The 18322-nt window shown below is 40.7% G+C and overlaps 1 protein-coding gene across 1 annotated transcript; it reads right to left on the minus strand.

Moving 5' to 3' along the window:
• LOC119915048 (BCL2/adenovirus E1B 19 kDa protein-interacting protein 3-like) lies at window positions 1–18230 on the minus strand. Its single transcript, XM_038734605.1, has 6 exons — window positions 17847–18230; window positions 11988–12225; window positions 6585–6663; window positions 6160–6263; window positions 5164–5313; window positions 1–2457 (listed from the first exon to the last, which is right to left on the minus strand). Exons 1-6 carry the CDS (start codon window positions 17896–17898, stop codon window positions 2409–2411), a joined length of 672 nt encoding a protein of 223 aa, XP_038590533.1. The 5' UTR covers window positions 17899–18230; the 3' UTR covers window positions 1–2408.
• Window positions 18231–18322: the final 92 nt, after the last annotated feature.

The raw sequence follows: 18322 nt of genomic DNA on the forward strand, positions 1-18322 counted from the left end.
TGAAGTTTTATTCACGTCATCTTTAATGACAAAATGTTTATCATTTTTTTCCAATGTAGTGGGAAAAAGAAAAATCAAAGCAAATGCATCATTACAATAACTACTGTTAGACCACCGCAGTCTGAGGGAAATCTCTTGCCACACTTCCATTTCCTATTCACATCAGGCCCTGCCATCAACAATGGGAGTTTCATCTTCACACACCGTGTCAAACTTGACTCCCGCTTTGTGCGTTCACAACCTTACTGCCACTGCCACTCACAAAAAAACAAAACAGACAACTCAAAACAAAACAAACAGTAAAGAACAATCCAAAATATTGCAGCCAAACGCTGCACGTAAAACACAAGAGACATGCATGTCGTGTGCAGTACCTCTGTGGCTGAAATGGAGACAGTACCCCAGTCACTGCTGGTAGTTAATGAGCCTATCATAAGAGGTAAAGCAAAAAGACAGGTTGACCTGCTGGATCATATAATATATGTAGCAAAACTATTTCATGGAGAGGCTTGTTCTACCTTTACTTCAAGGAGCTGTCAAAAGCAGAAAAAAAGTAGTAGTTTTTCCAAATACTTTCACATCTATGCCCTCTAGTGGGGTCGATGAAAGACCCACAAACTAAAACTTCACATACGCTTGTTACGATGCTTTTCAAAAAATGTCAGAGCTCGAAGAAGTTACTTTGTTTTGTGTCTATGCTTTTCTTGCTCTGTGAAATTGCACACTGAAATGCAGTAGTCACAAAATCATTTAACATTTTTTTGAAAAGGCAACAAAGCAACATCCATTTTTGTCGGTCATCGAGCAACAGGCTGATTCTGTCAGAAAGCTCACCCCACAGGTTTCATGTAAAAAAAATAAAATAAAAAGGTAGTATAATATTTATCTTTAAACTCAGGTGAAAAGCTGTACGTCTGTCAACAAAGTAGTCCGCAACAAGCCAATTAGTGGAAGAAAAACTAAGAACTGAACTTCTAAATGAAATATTATTTGAACCAGGTCTGGTCCACTTGGGACAAAACTGACCACAGACCAACCTCAGAGATACTCCAGTGAAGCAGATGTCTGATTCGGCTTTTCAAACATGTTGCAGATGTTACTGAACATGCTAGCCAAGTCCTTGTGTTTACGCATGAAGTGAACGCAAACTAAGACAGACCCTGGAATCAGTTCCCTTCATGTGCAGCTTGATGGAAGTATTTCTAGACATTTTTGCTCATAAGAAATGGCCTTTAATAACAATTATCTGAAGCCAACCAACCAACTCTGAAAGTTTACATTTATCTTTCATATAACACTTTTCAAATGAAATTACTCAGACATCCTAATAACAAATGTCAATATATCTCTTTAATTCAAATCTCACTTTTTTGATACCTTTTTGAATCACTTAAAATCCACAAAAATTAGAAACAAATCAGCACCATGTACCATGTCATATCCAGCCCAATCTGGAATAAAAGTGGGAACTGACAGGTCAGGACCAAACCAGCCGACACAGACCGTATGGACAGAAGACTGAACCACAAAATACTGTTGGTGTACACACTGAGAGGGCCACACTGCCTGCCCGCACAACACACTTCTACACCCTGGTTTCCTGTTACTGTAACTTTGCAAAAATATTCATTCAGATGCAGATTTCAAATGATTTTAATTTCTCGTTTTCATCACAGAAAAGGTGAAGAAATGTCCCATAAATCTCTCCCTCGTCTGGCAGACAGAGCCAGAGACTCCCCCGGTGCAATTCATGATGGCCACTATTGAAACTCCTTTCATCAAAACTACTTAATCACCGCTGTTGTAAAATTATATATATTTTTTAAACTATGTAGCCTATGGAAAGTAAACAAAATGGCTTCTTTCAAAAAAGGCATGAACACTTTTTCAGTTTGCGTAGCTGACTCTGAATCTGGTCGCACTCTTTCGAGATCGAGTGTTGGGCTACTCACGTAGGTGGCACAATCTGTGGTCAGTTAAAACTAAACTAAAACTGGACAGCCCTCCCTCGTTATCAGATGATCAAAGGGCACTGGGATAACGTATGAAGTAGAAGAGTTTGGTTTGATGCTGTGACCCTCCCTGAAAACCCACCCGTAATAAACAATCAAACCCAATCGCTGGGGAACAGGAAATATGACCTTATTCATCCTTTGAAAAGCTTATACAAATGAGTGAAGGTTATGAGGAGGGAGAGAGGGAATATCTACAGATAGTCAGAGAACAGCAATCAAGAAAAAAAGGGGGGGGAAGGAGGGGAGAGAGAGGAAAAGGTAGATGCATTTCATCTGAGAACAAGTCATATCTCAGGGACGAGGAGGGGGGGGCAGGCGGGACAGAGGGAGGAGAGGAGGGCGTTCTTCTCATGACAGCAACACTTTCTCAGGCACTTTTCTTCAGTTCCAGGTTCAGAAAGAGCTGGCAGGTGGTGTGATCAACCTCTTTCCAATGTAGACTCTGTTGAGCAGAAGGTAGACAAGGAGCAGGTTACAAACCATACTCACTGCAGCATGGGAATGTGACCGGTAAAAATATCACTGTGAAAAACAACCAGCTGTGGTGGTGTATTGACTAGACATGCAAGGAAAAGCTTAACCCCTTGTCAACACCCCGATCTGATGTCAGGAATCACTTTTCAACTGACTACATTCATTTTCTGTCTTCACCTTCAATGCATTCCTAGAAAACAGGATGTTAAGTTTGGGAATCACTGGCTTAATTAGGAGCTTAACTAGGGGGACACTGCAAGGGGTCACGCATGAAAAGGGTAAAAATTGTGGCGTGAAACTTTAGTTGGACAGACCTTTTTCACTGCATTTTGACTTGTCCTACACAGCCGTAACAAGTAACACTTATTGCTTTGTTGTAACAATTGCTGGAACAGAGTCACCATTAATGTTATTAGTTCTACCTGTACTTTTCCTGCTATGGTGAAGTCACAATAGTCAAGTTTCCATCCACATTCAGCACAAAATTTTAACTCATTTCCATTAAAAAAAAAAAATGCAGATGAATGTGCGTTTCCATCCACTATCGTTATGTGAATATTAGGAGTTGAGTGCATCCATTCAGGTGCCACTAAACCATTGCAGAAGAGGGCGCAACAAGAGGATGTAATTAAAAAAGTGAATGACAAAGGTGAAAAACGTGATGGAAACATGTCATTTCTGTTTTCTAACCCTAACCCTTTTCGTCTGCCGTTATTTTTAATCCGCCAAGTGGAGCGGAAGCTTCAGTGACGTTTCAGTCACATGCTTCCTGTACGTCGTGGTTAGTAAATCTGCTTCCATTGCAGCAAATTATAATAACTCTTCAAATTTCCTGTGTTGTCGCTGAGATTTCATTTATGTGCAAACTGAAAATCTACATAAAAAAGGTGGATACAGATGTAAAATAGACATTTTTCCCAGCAGATATTTTGACATTTGTCATAGCAGGAAAAGGAGAGATGAACTACTACCATTAATGATGGCTATGTTCCCAGGAAGCCTCTCTAGTGAGTGAGTATAGCATGTACAGTGCCAGTCCCTGGACTTGCCTCACCAAAATAGAATTCAACAACAATAAAAATCATTAATGCCACCTGTGCACTTTCTGCTTTCAAAATGTCTGCTGTGAAAAAGATCTGTAAGGTCTTTGAACCTGGTTCACTTGGAAACAATAAAGGGGAAGAACAAGAGGGCTCTAACGTTGGCAAGGCTAACAAGAGTTAGCAACATTTATCCAGAAAGCAAAACCACATGTTAAGTACAAGACGGACACAACTTTGATAGGGAAGAAAAGAAAAACTGTCAACACTAATCAAGCAAACATATCAGTCAAAGCTAGTGTCTTGCTCTTCACTATCAGTACGGCCATGGGGCGTTAAATTTGTTCATGAAAAAATATATATTTATACATATATATTTTTTGTTATTTTATATTACACCATCTTGCAGCCAGACATGCAGACAGGGATACATAGTTTTTTAAGTCGATGCCATATACCAGTAGCTCACCCATAATACTGATGTGATCCAACAGGGACTTTCTTTTTATAGCACTATACATTTTTAAGCAAAGAACAAATTGGTGTGCATATCCAGAACGTTTCTCAGACATCTTAAGTGTTTTCTTCATTGAATGTTTGTGTAATTTAACAGTGCTATTAGGGCACTTAATAGAAAAACAGGTCTCCAAAATGCTGTTTTTGCAATTAGATAAATCCAGTATCAATATTTGTGAGTAGGACTGATATTGGAATATTATAAATACAGCTTTTGACAGCTAATGTCAGCTAAACTGGTGCCAATATAGCTGTTATCTCTACACAGAAACTAAAAACAACCAAACCCAGCACTATAGACTAACATGTAACTTGAGGAGGATTATGAAATATTTAAATGAACAGAAATACCAAAAATAAAACAATTAGCCCTTTTTCTCATACAGTTCTTCATAAACAACAGCTACCATTCAGTGAGACCATAGAGATTTATTATCTAACCATATAAACCCCAGAATAGCCAAGAGGGATGTTGTGATTATCACAGGTTTGTTAATGACACTCCTTGCATACCACGTCATGTCCAAGAAAAGACTGCTGCCTGAGGAATCCTCGCTGTGACATTATCTGATTGAGGAGCCAGGATTACTGTAACATGTGCTATCACAACCAGAGAGTGCCACTGGGAGCGTCGGGGGCTCACTACGAGGCAGCAGGTGAGCAGCCTTTCAGTCGGCAGCTGCTCTCCCTGTTTGTCATGAGGGGAGGGACACAGCTGACTGCTGTGTGCAGCTGTACAGCTCCCCCTACTGGGCTTCATGTACAACTGGGAAATATTTACAAATTAAGAAAATGCACAAATAATGTTTTATAAAATGATTGTGAAACACCTATACACTAATATCTGAGCACAAACTTGAACTGATATCAATACCCAAACCTTTAACAACACTAAATTCTGGGTGTTCTGCCCTTAAGTGACCTTTGGCTTCAGTGGACCGTTTCAGTGTTCTGTGATGGCATAAGCGCTGGTTTTCCCACCCTGATAAGAAAACATTTCTGGGAGCAACAAATAAAATCTGTTATATTTTGGCATAAAAATTTTAATGAGCTTTTGACTACAAAAAGGCATTAATTTCAGTGTGACCCTTCAAAGACCTGTGGCAGTTTTTGCTTACCCCAGCCCCAGAGCCAGGACGTGTGATAGTAGCAGCGAGGGGATGAAGACTTTGAGGAACTCTGCGGAGAAGATGCCTCCTTTCTTCATGGCCCCGGTCTTCCTCATGCTGAGTGTTACAGAGCGTCGAGGGTGACGGAAGTGAAACTCCCTGCATAAATCACAGTCGCTTTAGACACAGCACTGCTGATTGACAACCTGATACCTGTCAATCTTGGTAAATGCACCCCCCTATAATTTGCTTAAGTCATTCATTGTTAGTCATTCATTGAAGTTTAGAGCTCTCAAATGAGACAACTTGGTTCAGCTTCATCTTTAGAGGACTGAAACACAAATACAAACATCTGAACCAAGTTTTTGTGGCTGATAAAGTAGACTGGCTTCGAAAAAGCTGTAGGTTTAATAGGTTATACAGCAATAAAAGTCATCGGCCCCCCCCCTCCCCATTTTCATATAAAATTGATTCTTAAATTATTTTGTGGGAGTATATTATATATATATATATATACACACACACACACATACACACACACACACACACACACACGTTTCTTGCTGATAGACTCTCTGACTCTCTCTGACTTTAATTTTCTCCATAATAAAATTTGATGGGAGAAATAAAATCTTTGTAATAAGGTGTGTGTGTGTGTGTGTGTGTGTGTGTGTGTGTGTGTGTGTGTGTGTATATATATAAAAAATATGATTGTGCGCCAGCTAAAATTGTTGTAAGTTCTGTACATTTATGCATTATTTAAATAGCTTTCTTTAAATTATTGGAAGAGAGGTTTAACTTGCATATCAATTAACCTTCAGCTTTTCCAATTGTAACGTGAGCGTCAGAGTTTCATACACAAATTCTGGCAGCTGGCTTTATATTTGTGCTTTTAGACCAACTTTATTGCCATAATGAGTAATCCACTTACTCAGGACAAACAAGGAGCTGTGATTTGGTTGCCATGGAAACATTAGGTTGATGTTTACTGAGTTTGAGACTTACTTGGGGGGAATGTTTTCCGGTCGACTAGACCAGTCAGCAACCCAATCTGCGTCCTTCATCAGGATGTCCATGTCCCTCTCCTTGTCCAAGACATCTTCTTCTGACTAAAGAAAGACATTTAATTTAGCCTTTCAAGACAAACAAGATTGTGTATTTATTAAGAGTTTTGTTTCCAGAGTGCCCTCACAGACAAAAAGAGATAAAGAGTGAACAACAGTGAAAGTAATAGTGACAATGCAAAAGAAAGAAATCCACACTGGGAGTGGCAGCCATTTCCATGGAAACTAAAAGCCAGGCAGCAGTTGTCATTCTCGTGTACGCGCACACACACACACACACACACACACACACACCCCACTTCAGGGCAGGTGGTGGAGGTTCCCATGGAAACAGACTGAGAACCTGAGAGGTGCACAAGCCCTTACTTGACTGTCTCTTCTGCCAGTCACGTCCACGTCAAAGATGATCTGTCCGTCATCCTGGGGACTGTGGGGCCGCGGAGGGCTGTGAGCAGAGTCAAAAAACGACATCAAGAGGCCTCGTTATTAGCAAAGTGGTGAACTCATGACTCCTCGTGACTCCTCGTGACCTTCGCACCTTCCTGGAAATTGTTGTCATAGTGTTTACTCACTACTTGAGTCTGCTCAGCTTGCTTTTCCCTTCAGTTCTCTTTTCCCTACACTCTCTCACACTGGTTTGTTATGCATCTACAGTAACCCGTATGTAGAAGACTTGACAGTAGTTTTGTATTGTTCCACCCCTGTTTGACTTCACGCACATTGAGCAAGAAAGCTATATCTGGACTCGTGTGGTTGTTGAAAAGGAGTTTTCTTGCTGTCTACTTGATGTTACAACAACATCTTGAATGGTACAGTATGTAATGCGAACCAGTGGTTTACCCAGCAGTAAAGTCCTGTTGCTCCTGTACTGAAGGAAATAAAAAAAATTCTAATTAATCCTGCGTAACATGACACCTTGATTGTTCTAAAATTGGTAAAACATTGCACTGCTGATACAGTGTTCTTGGATCAAATACTCAAACATCCTCAGGTGATTCGTTGACAGCTGACTGCCGGCTCTCTGATAAGCTCTGCTGTATCGCGGACTCGAGGATTACGCACAAGCACATGATGTGGCTGGGATTTGGAAGAGTCAGGATTTTTCTAATGTGCTCAGTAAAATGGGACGCAAGATGATGTCATTTTATTTTCGGAAACCAACTCAACTTCTGAGCAGGTGTCACGTCATAGTCAAAGCTGACCCAACATGTTGAGAGGGCAAATTTACATATTTATGGGCTGACTTCAGTTTTCCACTGCAATATTAAGGAACGTTTAGAAGCTAAGTGACCATAGGTGGGGACACTAGGGACACTGTCCCAACCACATTTTGAAATGGATGATTTTGTCCCCGTCACTTTTTGAAAGCATTTCTTAAAAACTTCTAAAAATGCCTTGCGGCAAAAAATGTAAACTTACAAATGAAAATGCAACAAATGTGCATTGTCAAAAAAAAGTAACAGGCTGCTGATTACTGCATTATATTCTGTTGTATTTTTCTATTTGTGAATTGTCACCTGCCAGCTGAATTTTTTGTTTCTCTTTTTATAAATGAAGACATTTCCACCCAAAATTGGAGCACAATGCAGGAAATGATATTCAAAATCATCCCCCATTTCAGCATTTCATATTACATCAAAATAGTGTTAAAAATCTTCTAATCTTGTTTTTGAGCATTGTCATGTCTCATGACCAAAGTGTATCATCATGCCCCTTATCTGATGCCGTGCTCCAGATTGCTCAGAACTGGGAAATGTCAGAGTTGAAATATCAGACTTAACCTCAAAGCATTCCAGGTGCACGGTGGTGCCTGACGCCGAAAGTGAACAAAAAACAAGGCTGATCGTGACAAACTCTTTGTCAAGTGTACACCCAGTTGCACCCTCAGGGCTTAGCACATAAACCGCCTCTACACTGGAAAGTTATATTTCAGTCAAGATGGCAGTTTTCTCAACATCTGAACTATCCAACAAACATTGCTTATCACTGATTTCACCAGAGAACACCAAGATTGTTTTACACGAGCAGATGTTGTTGAGTTTCTTGCTGCAAGACGACATGTTTTACTGTCGTTTAACAGCAAAGGAAAGTGAACAACAGCCGGAAGGGAAGGCTAATGAGTTGCTGACTACACACCAGAGGGGCATTCCATCAACGCTGAGCTGCAACTGGGGGCACCCACTAATACAGGGATAGACCTCCTCAGTATGTACAAGATATTGTCTACTGCTTTTCCTTAAATGGGTAATAGCTAATAGTAGCCCTATATCTTTCAGTTCATCTAATGCAATTCTTTCTTCTTTTGCTTGACAAACTTCAGTGTTCTTCTATTCGCAGAGAAATTGCACCAACATGTCTGGGGCTCTTGATGAGGAGACAAGGGGTGCTTCTCAAGTCTCTTATTTGTCGTTTCCTCACTCCAACCAGAAGTTGTTCCGCTCCGCCATCTTGCAGACTGTCCCAAAGCTCTTATTTGCGCTCCGAAGAGCAAGGATCGAGGAGCAGGACCGACACGCCCCTTTATTGGGTAGCCGTTATTTTGATTGGATGCTGCAGCTGATCGGACTGATCTGATACATCACGACAGAAACATTAAGCTCAACTGTATCACTGCAAAGTCTTGATTTGATTTGTTTTATGATTCACCGTCTAGTTAAAATCTGAGTTTATTGTAGGTCTGAACAACAGAAGCCGCCCCCCCCCACACACACACACACACCTTATTAGAAAGATTTTATTTCTCCCATCAAATTTTATTATGGAGAAAATTAAAGTCAGAGAGAGTCGGAGAGTCTGTCAGCAAGAAACACGTTTATCATAATTTATCGTCATTAAGGAGTCGGACAAGCCACTAAACTGCACTAAAGTCTCTAATGAAGCAAGTAAAGGAAAATACAGCCTGCACATCCAGCCATCTCAGACTGCATCTGATGAAAGCAGCCGGCGGCTTAGCGAGTAAAATCAGCTTATGACAGTGTGAATGAAAGCTGCTGCGCAAATAAAAATCGTTATATTGATTTGATGGAAAGCAGTGATCGACTTGCGAGTGATGGGACTTGCAAATAAAACGTATGCAGTAGTGTTAAAGGATATCAGAAGAGGAAATAAACGGAAAGCCTAAAACTGTGCATCCACTTTGATATGAGTAACATCATTTCAATTTCCCTGAAACATTTAGCCTAATAAATCCCAATACACCATGATCATATTCTGGGTTATTCAATAACAAATTCACAATCAGAATTAATAAATATAAATGCAGATAATATCAGCATTGTGCCAGTAGAAATGATGCAAAGAGAATCATGCCTTTCTGCACTGATAACTGAGAGACTTTATTAGTACCAACACCGTGCACATGTACAGTACACAAACTCCATGAAAAGTCTCTACAGCTGTTAGAGCCGACTGACAGCTGATCCAGCTGTGATCATGTGCTGCAATCATCAGAAACGGACGTCGCTTCATGTGATGCTTTGCAGGAAAGGACGTCTCATGTCTCATGCTTAGTTTTTAGGAAAAGACGCAAGTGAGGGAAACGTGGATGCAATTAGGAGACTTGAGAAGCACCCTATGTCTGCAGTGACAAATGCCAGAGGTAAGAGTAAGACAAATGTGAAATGTTTTGGACATTCTACAAATTATGTATGACCATCCAACTGGCAGGACGTGACTAGAACAAGAAATGTGTCAGAAAGGAATGAAGTAACTCTTCATAATCAGTTAGCCTTTGACACATTCTCTTTCACAGGATGTAATTTAGTACATGTACAAGCTCATCGGCATTGAAAGTTAGTGAAATAATAAATATCTTCAACGCAACTTATACACGCTAAGCTTTCAAATAAACTGTGCTCACTCATGATTTTCATAACTTATTTTTTATTAATATGGTCTTTGAACACGTAAATTCATGCTTGTTCACATTGTGAGAAAAAGGTCAGAACTTGTGTTTCCAAACACGACATAAGTGACGCGAGTGTGAAAAGAGACTGGTCTTTTGGGATTCTGTTTCCGTCCACTGGAAATTCTTTGAGCCAAAGTTAAATTAAGCTTGACAGTTGCCTGCTATGAAGCATCAAAATAAGTCAGGAGTTTACTTTATCTACCTTGATGGAACAGTCACCAGGTAAAAGAAAAATAACGTGTAACGTTACGTTAGTACAACAACTAAACCAAGGACAGAAGTGACACTATTTTGGCTTTAAAAATCAAATGCAACTTCTGAAGCAGGGTGCTCTAGGTCAGGAGAAGCATTAGACAGGAACCAAGTTGACCACGTGGTCTAAATATGCAACAACTATAAACATAGTCTTGTTTGAACCCAAGAACTCGTGACTTTCTTTTAACTTTTCAGTCATGGCGGACATTCCTGTGCCCTCTTGTGTAGGAAATGTTAAGGAGATTAGGAAGTATATAACAGCCTTTTGACCAAAACCTTTCAGAGGTAAAGAAAGACAAGTGTACATATGGTGAAAAATCCCCAATAAAAGGTTTAACTACAGGGAGGTCAGAAAAACAAACAAAACAGCACACACAGACCAGTGTGTGCGGTCGAAAAGTCAAAAAAAAAAAAAAAATCTCCTTTCCTAACCACTTTTTAAAGGAAAGATGTGAAGGAGAAAGAGGTACTGAGCAAATATATGCGTTGTCTTCACATACAATTTTCCCCATTTCAATTAGTAAAACACAAAAAAAAATCACTATGTGGCTGTCGATGTTGATAATGTGGTAGGCCGCCACAAATAAATCAAACACTGAAATAATACATTATATTTACTGAAGAGGTTATCCAGCTTGAATATAGCAGTTTCTAAAGGCATTAAGGGTGTCTACACGCTGCAACATTATCCTCACTTAGATCATTTTACAAGACTAGTAACATAGCTCGCATGGGTCTCAGTTATTGTTGACAGTTCAAGACATAGGGCCAATGCATATTAGCAAGATATGGCATAAGAGAGAAATCTCCTTTTCTTTCGTAATGGATGGTCCAGTGTACCCTTTGCAAAAGGTGACCAGCTCTTATGATGAATGCCATTTAAATGCTTCCAGTTCACTTCACTCAGTTAGGAACCTTCCTAAGCAATAAAGACTTTTCAACCGCAGCGTTCGTCTTCACAAGGACCCTTCAGCAGGGCAGGATTGATATCCCTGATATTATAGCGATTAATTTATCCTTTATGTATTGTTAGTGTATGGCGAGTTTACCCTTTTTGTATCCCGTAGCGGGATATTTCTTACATGTATTCTTTTATTTTCTATTCTGAAATATAATTTTTTTTTTTTTATTTGGTTATCCCCCCCCCCCACACACACACTGTTAGCTATCTGATAAGGATAAATGAAAATCTTTATTGTGATTATGCAGATTTCTTTTAAGCATATATATTTGTGATATGGGAAATGTATTGGCTCTCTGACTTTACTCTGTGTTTTTGTATGCATCTGACTATTTTTGTAATTTATAATAAAGTTTCTTAAAAAAAAAAAAGAGCTTGGTTAGCATCTGTGATAGATGCTAATTCTGGCTAGCAAAAAACAAGCTTAAAGCAAAATGTACTTACTGGAAAAACAGCTGACTCATAAGCTTTGAAGAAACGTGAAACTAAAGACTCAAACCATAAAAGGAAAGTGTTTACTGAGGTTATAAATCAAGTGAGAAGTTAGGTCAATTTTACCATTAAGTCCAATGCAATCGGACTGATTATTGCGATCAGAGCCCCCCGCTGGCCATGGAGGTTCCAGCTTGGTAAAACTTAACAATACCTGTCACAGGAGGAGTTGCTGCGGCTTGATTCGTGCTGGGCGTCCAGCAGGATCTTCTCCATGTCTCCGTTGTGGATCGAGGATGATGACGGAACGTGCTCCAGCCCCCCAACCATGGCTTCTGCTTCCTCTTCCTCCACCTGAGGGAGGGGCAGCAGGCCTGGGGCCGGGCCGTCTGTGGAGGACAACTGGACTGATGCGACTGTGCCTCGGTTCATCTCCAACTCCACCCAGGACCCTGTGGAAAGAAACAGACCATCATGCAACTTTCCTTCACTCACCTGTCAGCGATGCTTATATTCCAAGTGGTTTAAAAATTCTATTTCCACCTGGATTTTAAATTAGTATAATATTAAGCTGTAAAACCTGCTAGGCACTTTGGATAAAAAACAGCAAATCACACACAAAGAAAACCCCACTTTATTGTGATAGAGAACAATTATCAGATGATATTAAGGTATAACTTAGGTACTGACACAAACTCTTAAGTATTTGGCACGGCAGCCAACTATTCTACAAAGTAGCGCTTCACTTGAATTTATGTAAACGAGCTGGCCAGCATAAGTACGTCAACATAAATATTAGACATCACTGCATTTTGCACTGCTTTTTAAAGAGTTTCTCCATATGTACGAATACAAGTGGCAGGATCGCCTGATAAGACCAGCCAGTGTAAAGTCATGTCAGTAAACTAATACGCCAATATCCTGCTTAGTGCAAGATCTGACATGACCCAAGCAGCAGGCCTTTTGCTTATTTTTGCCAATAAAATCCATTAGTGTGCAAATGAGTGGCGTCATTTAACTGTGTCCTTGATGATAATGAACTGTGTCTATAATGCATATTACCAACCTTTGGTAACATTCCCCAAATAGGTCTAACAACCTGTTTGTGCCTATAGCAGGAGACAATGTGCTGCCTACCTATTCAAAGGAGCCTGGCGACCGATGTGTTAGCTGCTATGGTTAGCCAGTCAACATGCATGCAATCGCTGACTTAGGTTTAGGCACACACCTCTGTGATAGGGTAAGGGGCTTTGGGGAGCTGTCAGTGCCTTTTACACTAACATAGCTAGCTTCTTAGCTAGCTACTAGTGCTTCCAGTCTAGGCAGTGCGACTCATACAGGGGCGCACGAGGGCATCTCATACAGACGCTGAAGGGTAACTTCTGCATCCTTTCTGAAAGCATCGGTATTTGACGCCCTGAGATGAGAACAGACCACAGACACACGAGTAATTGTGAACAGACACATTTGTGGTAACCCTCTTTGACTGACAGGACCACTTCTGCGCATGTGCAGATAGGGATCGGGCTGCCAGTACGGTTTGGGCTCTGGGAGAAAGTTTTAGTTGACCTTTTTCACAGCAGGACAAGCACAGGTGTAACTTATCAGATTAACGGTGCCTCTTTACAATTTTAATGCCCAGCTGAGCAAGCTTGGCAGGTTTGCAACCATCCTGCTATGCTATATGTCAATTATCTACTTCTCTTTGACTAGTACAGGGTGTTCCAAGATCGAACGACTGAGCCTGTCAGTCAAACAAGTTCAAGAGTAAAACTCTATTTACTACTGTGTGATGAAAGGGCAGTAAATGCCTGTGTATGTGCTATGGTATCATGTAGACCTTGACTGTGATATATGGCACTCTCCCTGCGTGTACGAGAGCTTTGCCATGGACTGACAGCTGAGGGGGGTACAGCGTGTCAGAGCTGAGTTACAAATACATGGAAGGGGCTGGTTATCTAGGGCAATAATTAAAATAATGGGGGTAGGGGGGCTCCAATACCCCTTGTCATGCAGCTATGAAAGCACTTTCTCCTTCTGTACTTAAAATAAAAAAATAAAAAAGAGGAAGCCATTCTGAGCAAGTCAGATGACCCCATAATGATAAGTAAACATGTTCACATGAGCTTCCAGGGAATAAAATTTCTAAGTTCAGGATTCAGGCCAGTTATACCCCCCTACCCAAACGATGCACCCCTCCCCCACTACACAGGGCTAGACTCAGCACTCACACTCATCCTGCAGATTACACGGCGGACGGCGAGCCAAGCTGGTGTTGACAGCCCATTGTCTCCGCTCCGTGGACTAAAACCACAGTGCCATGGCGCTGACTCTCCCGAACATTCTGGCCACAGAGCAGTTATCAGCTGTTGGGTGGATTTAGAGGAAGTAGACATGGGGTGACATCTTTGATCTACTAATGCTGAGGTTCAGACGGGAGGGAGGAGGGCTGAGACTTCCTCTTGACTTAAGACCACAGGTATTAGATAAAAATGTTTACAACACTGGCGTGAGAGCTCCAGGAAACGCCAAAAATAACACAGTCTCAGATAACAGGGCACACTGCTGGCCCAGTGCAAGGTCTTATTGTCCCTAAAGCTATGTCTCAGCATGTACTCATACCCTCATATTAGACTGTGAAAGTACACGTACTGTAACAGAAGTCATTTTCCATTTCAAAACTCCATACTTTTCCAGACTCAAATTTCAAGACTTCAGACTATATTTGGCATTTGAGCACAAATAGCTAGATGTTTGCAATGTAAATAAATGGTTTTAAAATCTAATTCTGACTTTTTATGCTATTATGATGCAAAATAATAGACAGAACGGTGTAGTTAGATACCGTAACTCATTCAATCAATTTTGTGGCCGTTCAATCCACACTCCCACACAGAAGGTTGGGCAGTTCCACTGTCAAACATTTCTGTCCAGAGAGGAAGTAAACTAACTGGTGCTACCGTACTATTTCCCCCCCACTAGGGGCATGTTCAATCTGAAAACGGTGAGCACCGTTTTGCTACCATTTCCGGGTAAAACATGTTTCCTCGAAATAGTGCTTTGAGGTATGTTTTTCCTTGTTTGGTGGTGGTGTCAGAGGGTTTACCCAATCAGCAGTGACTTGTATGTAACACGGCCATATTAAAAAGGCAGTGAAGTGCAGTGCACTTGCGTACACAACAGAGTTTGAGGTACCGCCACTGTCCTTTTAAATAAACGGCCGCTGCAAAACATGAAGGAAGTTGAACTTCCAAAAATGGTTCACAGGCTGGCACGTGACACTAAAAACTAAAGTAAGCTTATGTTAAATGCACGTGTTCAAAGATTTAATGATTGCATGATGTGAAGTTTGCTATTTATTCAATTATTCACATTATAAAAACTACATTTGATGTTCACAAGTATCATTTATGTATAAATATTTTTTTGCAGTTAGGCTAACACAATTCATAGTTTATCCTCATTTCTGCTTAATAGCAGCTAAATACCTATATTATATTTATATTGGATTTATTTAAATGATTTTGTTTGCGGGCGGCGCGGTGGTGCACTGGTTAGCACTGTCGCCTCACAGCAAGAAGGTTGTGAGCAAAGGTGCGCAATAGGCTTTGATGTATGTTTTCTCTTGTTTGGTGGATGTCAGAGGCGTTACCCAATCGGCAGCGACAGGGTGTTCCAGGCACCATCAATTCAGTTGAAATAAACGTTTTGCTACGTTTTGTCGTGGCTGAACTTGGCCATGGCACCAAAAAAATAATAATAGTAATAATAATAATAATGTAGCTGTGCGTTCAGTTGCACACCATACATCAAGCTCACTGCGGCACGCTCACACAGTGGTAAACAAATTGGCAGCATTGACTCCCTGCTCCAAACACCATGAAAAACACTCGACTGCTTGTAGGATTATTTTACTTTAAGAAATTCTGAATTTTATATTTAAAAAAAAAAACAGAATAGGGGCAATAGTCTGGAAACACTAATATGTTTTTTTATTCCATACATATCCAGTAGGGCTGGATTTTGGAAAATAATCTAATTGTGATATTTTTTTTACCAACATTGCAATTTAATATGCGATTCATTTTTAAGTTCTTTAACTTCTGTATTCAGAACAGACAAGCAGTAAATCAGTGTATAGCATGACCAACACAATATTGGATAGATTAAACATACACTGTTCTTGTAGGTCAGGCCTGTGTTATGTTGAAATTAGGTGATTTATGAATTGCATGAATTATTATGAGCAATGGTGGAGAAGAAATATCAAATTTTAATAATATTAGAAAGATAATTTGAGAGTCAAATCATGGCAGATATAATAGCATCAGGTCTGCCTACCTACAGACCACAAGAAAAACTAACTCACCACAGTGTGTTATACAGTAAGCGCTCAATACAAAACCCAAAGTTCAACCACCAATTAATGAGTCCTTATCCCAGTTCAAATCTCCTAGGAGTCCATCTTTCTATATCCCAGTATGCAAACAGTTTGAGGTTCAATTCAAAAGTTGGCCAATGACAGTATAACTAAGTGACGCCTCTTGTGTCTAATAGACAAGCTTAGTAATTCTCTGACAACACCAGAGATCCTCCCTCCTCCCCCGCAGCCTCCGATGCTGATGAGCAGCGCACTGGCTGTGACCAGGCTATAACTTGGGACAGACTGGGCCTCTTTCGGACTTTGAAGGAACCCTGTAATATATCCTGGTGCACCAACGCCACCACTACAATGTGCTGTGAATTTTAAACTTCATAAGTTATTCTGGCTCTGTCTGATGTAATTATGACCACTACGTTTATCCGCCAAATGCAAATGAGTAAGTTAATTAAAAATGGTTCTGTGTTAATGTTGTGGTAGGGATTATGGGGAGATCCAGACTAAATAAAATATTGAATCCTTATTAAATGTTTAAGAAAGTAATTCAAAAAGTTGGACTGTTCTAAGAACTACCAAACGTGAACATATAGTGACACACTGTCTCTAATAAAAGCAACATTTGTTGCTTTCCATCACCTATAACAGGAGAAAGATTTAACCTGGCATCCTGTTAAATGGCCAACCAAATGCTGGCAACTTGCTTACCCCACAGGTTATTTTTAAAAAGGTACCTATCAATCACTAGATATACGAGACTATTAAAGAATTGTGTGTCTCTTAAAATAAGAAAAGTGAAGGAAAGTTTGAGTCCTGCCCAGATGTGGCTTTGTTTCGGCCAGCCTCCATGTTCCTACACTGCTGTGTGCTGTCCCCACACTTTCCCCACCTTCCTCGCCCCTAAAACGTCTGTGGCCATAAATAGCATGCCAAGTCACGGCCCCCCCATAGTGTGGAAAAAATTAAACCACAGCGTACAGAAGAAGGCCCCTGAGTCAGTGCTGCATGTAATAAACATACCTTTGTTTACGTCGCTAACGCCATCCGCAAAGCCGAGGTCTAACGTACCCTCCAATTTCAACAACTGAATGCTCAGGTGAAACATTTCCACACACATGAAATGATAGAGTGAACACACGGTGGGAAAATGCTGTGTCAAATGCTGACTGAGTTAGAATTTTAATTATTTGAAAGAGATGTTTTTTTTATGAAACTGGTAGCCTACTTACACAGACTGAAATCTGAAAATATAATTAATAAAAAGGATGAAGATTACAAACGTTAAAATTTTACACTGATTTCAGTTCTTTAGAAAGACTTAACTGTCTGTAAAGAACAGCAACTACAACAAATTTCTCCAGCCCCATTTTTCCAGCTCTGACTTCTTCCATCTCGCCTTGTTGACAAAGCTTAAACCCGCCCCTCCGCGTGAAACGCTGATTGGCTCACTTGCCTATCACTCAAGCCTGTCGAAGCGCCATTGGTTAAACCACTGTCAATAAACATACGGAACATAACGTCCCTTTCTTTACCTTCAATGTAGCTTCACGGCGGAAAAAAGATAGGGCAGAATAAACTTTATAACCACCTATAAACTTGTTATAAGCATACAGCCGCTTCCCCCGACACGTTCCCCAGACAAACAACACACTGACAAGCTGTTCCAGTCCAGCAATTTGGTCACATTTAGCTTACCGTTTAGCCCAGAGTCTCCGTTGTTTTCTGTAGTGTTAGCAGCGTCGGACATGGTTGTGCCTGGTGAGCAGGACGGGTTTCTTAAAAGGCTCAAGTCAGTGCAGAAGGCGCACTACCTTAACTTCACACATTCAGACCTGCCCTGTTTTTCAGAGAGCGGCAAGCTAAGCTAAAGCACCGCTGCGGTTTGTTTCTCGTCCGTTTTGCTGGTCTTGAAGCAGCAGCCGCCGCGAGCTGCTCACTCACACCCCCCTCGGTGCTGGTGATGACGTCAGGTTGTCCGGTTGACAACAAAAGAGAGAGAGGAAGTAGAATTACATAACGAGCAGAAAAACACCCGTACAGGGTAGGGTATGTATGGACTATTAGCGTGGATTATCGGTCAACAGTATAAGTTCAAACAATACGCCATCTGGTGATTGGTTGCTATCTCAATTTGCCCATGTGGGATGAGGCGTGCGTGCACACACGTACAC

The sequence above is a fragment of the Micropterus salmoides genome, unplaced genomic scaffold, assembly GCF_014851395.1.
Source record: "Micropterus salmoides isolate LMB-PRFRI ecotype aquatic unplaced genomic scaffold, ASM1485139v1 Ms_hic_scaffold_20, whole genome shotgun sequence".
In the NCBI taxonomy this organism is placed as follows: domain Eukaryota; kingdom Metazoa; phylum Chordata; class Actinopteri; order Centrarchiformes; family Centrarchidae; genus Micropterus; species Micropterus salmoides.

Excerpts from the sequence above, each read along its gene's own strand:
- LOC119915048 (XM_038734605.1), bottom strand. The coding sequence starts at position 17,898 with ATGTCCGACGCTGCTAACACTACAGAAAACAACGGAGACTCTGGGCTA. Across the intron at positions 12,226-17,846 it reads CGGAGACTCTGGGCTAAACG|GGTCCTGGGTGGAGTTGGAG; the intron begins GTAAGCTAAATG and ends TTCTTTCCACAG. Across the intron at positions 6,264-6,584 it reads CTGGCAGAAGAGACAGTCAA|TCAGAAGAAGATGTCTTGGA; the intron begins GTAAGGGCTTGT and ends GTCTTTCTTTAG.